The sequence below is a fragment of the Neopelma chrysocephalum genome, unplaced genomic scaffold (genome assembly GCF_003984885.1).
Source record: "Neopelma chrysocephalum unplaced genomic scaffold, ASM398488v2 Primary Assembly neopelma1_97265, whole genome shotgun sequence".
NCBI classification, from domain to species: Eukaryota; Metazoa; Chordata; class Aves; order Passeriformes; family Pipridae; genus Neopelma; species Neopelma chrysocephalum.
The window spans coordinates 31928-35114 of record NW_020925906.1 but is presented as its reverse complement, the minus strand read 5'-3'; the positions used below and the strand labels follow the sequence as shown (position 1 = coordinate 35114).

General features: G+C 53.7%; 1 protein-coding gene across 1 annotated transcript; it reads left to right on the top strand.

Moving 5' to 3' along the window:
• Positions 1–1017: 1017 nt before the first annotated feature.
• On the top strand, positions 1018–1926 carry LOC113961554 (olfactory receptor 14J1-like; the record flags this gene model as incomplete). Its single annotated transcript, XM_027671970.1, has 1 exon — positions 1018–1926. A coding segment is annotated over exon 1 (909 nt), but the record flags the coding sequence as incomplete, so codon positions are not given.
• Between the last annotated feature and the right edge of the window lie 1261 nt (positions 1927–3187).

The window sequence follows — 3187 nt, the reverse complement described above, 5'->3', positions numbered from 1 at the left end:
GCTGTGGGGAAGGAACAACTCCTGGGAGGGCAGAGCAGGGCAGAGTCCTTCTGATCTCCAGTGTGCTGCAGGGATGAGGGCTGGTCAGAGCTCCAGATCAAAGCAGGAAATTTCCCAGGAGGTATTTGCAAGAGGCACAGACAGACAGGGGGTACCTTAAAGAGAATGAACCAGTTCTTTCAGTGTTATACTCTGGGTTGTCTGGGTGCTGACTCTGACAGGGAAATTAATCTCTGAGTGCAGGAGGAGACACTGAAACTTGAACTCTGTTAGATTAGAGGAGATTGAACCTGAGATTGTCAGACATAAAAACTGTCTTTTAGATGCATAAGTGTTACTTTTCCAGCCTCCCGATGGTTGCTGTGACATTGCCATCGGAGCCTGCCCAGCCAGAGATACTCTGGGCAGTGCCCTGTGCTGCTGGGAGGGCTCTGCAGGGCAGAGCTGAGCCCCCAGGGCTGGGATGGGCTCTGGCAGCACTGGCAGGGCCCAACCCTGGCCCCAGGGAAGCAGCTGCTGGCAGGGACAGCTCCAGGCAGCAGAGCCCTGGGCAGGGAGTGGGGGGCAAGTGGCCCCAAGGCCTGGGGGAGGGGGCGTTCAGGCAGCTCTGGGGGCCCTTCCCTGCAACTCTGCTGAGCACTGTGTGCTGGACCATAGAAATGAGGATTCCTGCAGTGGAAAAGAACCTTCCCCAGATGTGATGGTAAAAATAGAAAACACAGGCAAAATTATTTTAAGGTCAGACTAAGCTTCTGCTCTGCAGCCCCAGCTTTTCTGTGTCATGGGTGTAGAGATGGAACTTTTGTATTCAAGGTCTGTTACATCTGACATTCCTTGTGTGTGAGAGCTCTATCAAAAAAGTTCCATGTCCCCCTGGAGCAGAGCAAAACTGACTCCTTGGCAGTGCATTTGGTGACATTTGACACATTGATTTCTTTTAGAAATGGAGTTGCTTTTTCACAGAGATCTGTCTTGACTGTTCCTTTCCTGAACAGGCCCTATGCTAAGAAACAACAAATGTCCAACAGCAGCTCCCTCACCCAGTTCCTCCTCCTGGCATTCGCAGACAGGCGGGAGCTGCAGCTCCTGCACTTCTGGCTCTTCCTGGGCATCTCCCTGGCTGCCCTCCTGGCCAACGGCCTCATCCTCAGCGCCGTAGCCTGTGACCACCACCTGCACACCCCCATGGGCTTCTTCCTGCTCAACCTCTCCCTCACAGACCTGGGCTGCATCTGCACCACTGTCCCCAAAGCCATGCACAGTTTGCTCCAGGGAACAAGGACCATCTCCTATGCAGGATGTGTCGCACAGCTGTTTCTCTTTGCCTTTTTCATGTCAGCAGAGTTTTCCCTCCTCACCATCATGTGCTACGACCGCTACGTTGCCATCTGCAAACCCCTGCACTACGGGACCCTCCTGGGCAGCAGAGCTTGTGCCCACATGGCAGCAGCTGCCTGGGCCACTAGCTTTCTCTATTCTCTGCTGCACACAGCCAATACATTTTCCCTGCCCCTGTGCCAGGGCAATGCCCTGGGCCAGTTCTTCTGTGAAATCCCACACATCCTCAAACTCTCCTGCTCACACTCAGGCTACCTCAGGGAAATTGGGCTCATTGGGGTTGGTGCCTGTTTCTGTTTTGGTTGTTTTGTTTTCATTATTTTCTCCTATGTGCAGATCTTCAGGGCTGTGCTGAGGATCCCCTCTGAGCAGGGACGGCACAAAGCCTTTTCCACCTGCCTCCCTCACCTGGCTGTGGTCTCTTTGTTTAGCAGCACTGCCATATTTTCCAACCTCAAGCCCCCTTCCATCTCCTCCCCATCCCTGGATCTGGCCCTCTCAGTTCTGTACTCGGTGGTGCCTCCAACACTGAACCCCTTCATCTACAGCCTGAGGAATCAGGAGCTCAAGGATGCCCTGAGGAAAATGATGACTGGATGCTTTTCAGGAGCAATAAAGTGCCTGTTTCGTGGTGTGTAGCATTCAGAATGGAACTCCTTCATGGCCCAGCCTTCCTGCTCAGGTTTTTCTCAGAGGTCATCAGGTTCTTCTTGCAATAATTTTCTCTGCAATTAAATATTCTTAGGCACCTGCCTTCTAATTTTATGTCCACCTTTTGATTTTGACCAAGAGACTGTATAAATGATGATTTGTGCTCGCTGAGTATTTAAACACAATAGAAGACCCTTCAGTGCTTTCTTTGTCCAAGATCCTTCTTCTCAGATGTTCCTAAAGGACAGCACACTGCAGGACAGGGGGTATTTGCAAACGGGAAGGGGACAATAATCCCAGCCCAGCAGAACTGCCAGGGAGCAGCAGGGCTTGGTCTTTGCAGAGCTGCTCTCTTGCCACTTCCACACTGTCCTCCTGAGCCCCTTTCTCGCTGTAAGGCCTGAGTGCTCTCTGACCACAGTCCTGGGGGCTGGAAGCCCTTGGAGCACAGGCAGGGACAGGCCCTGGGAACTTGTGAAGCAGAGCTGGGCTCCCTTACAGCATCTCCAGGATGCTGTGGGATCTTCTGAGGCCACTGCATGGACAGGGTCACTTCTTCTGTGACCTTGCTGCAGGGCTGGAACTCTCCTGCAGTGACACCATGACACTCCTGCTCTCTGCTTTCCAGGTTTCATTTTCAGATCCAGTCTTCCCCTCCTGTTCACAGGGACATCCTGTGAGTGCTTCAGAGCTGCCATCCTGGGGCAGCTTCTGCCCAGCGTGGGCAGGCACAAGGTCTCTCCACCTGCTCCTCTCACCTCCCCAGTGCCACTGTTTTCTGCAGCCTCCTCAGCCTTGCCCAGCACAGCCCTCCTGGCAGAGTTGGACACAGCCCTTGTTCTACACCCTCCTCAGGCACCTGCCCAACCCCCTCAGCTCCAGCCTGATGGCCACAAACCTTCAGGGCAGGGAGGCACCGGGGAAAATGCTGCACTCAAATCCAATTGGAGGGGTTGGCCTCGAGGAAGAAATCCCTTCTCATTCTCCAGAACCACCAGGACAACCTGTGCTGTGTCCTGGGCACTCCTCTGGAAGTGTGGGCTATGGAAAAGGTTTTGGTGTTAGGGATATTGAGAAGGCTGGGCAGTGTCACTGGGAGACCTCTCCCAAACCCTTGGAAAGGCCAGAGCCAGCCCAGAGCTTCCTGGGGCCTTGGCAAAGGCAGACATGGAAGCAGTCTGCAAACAGGGCAGCAAGG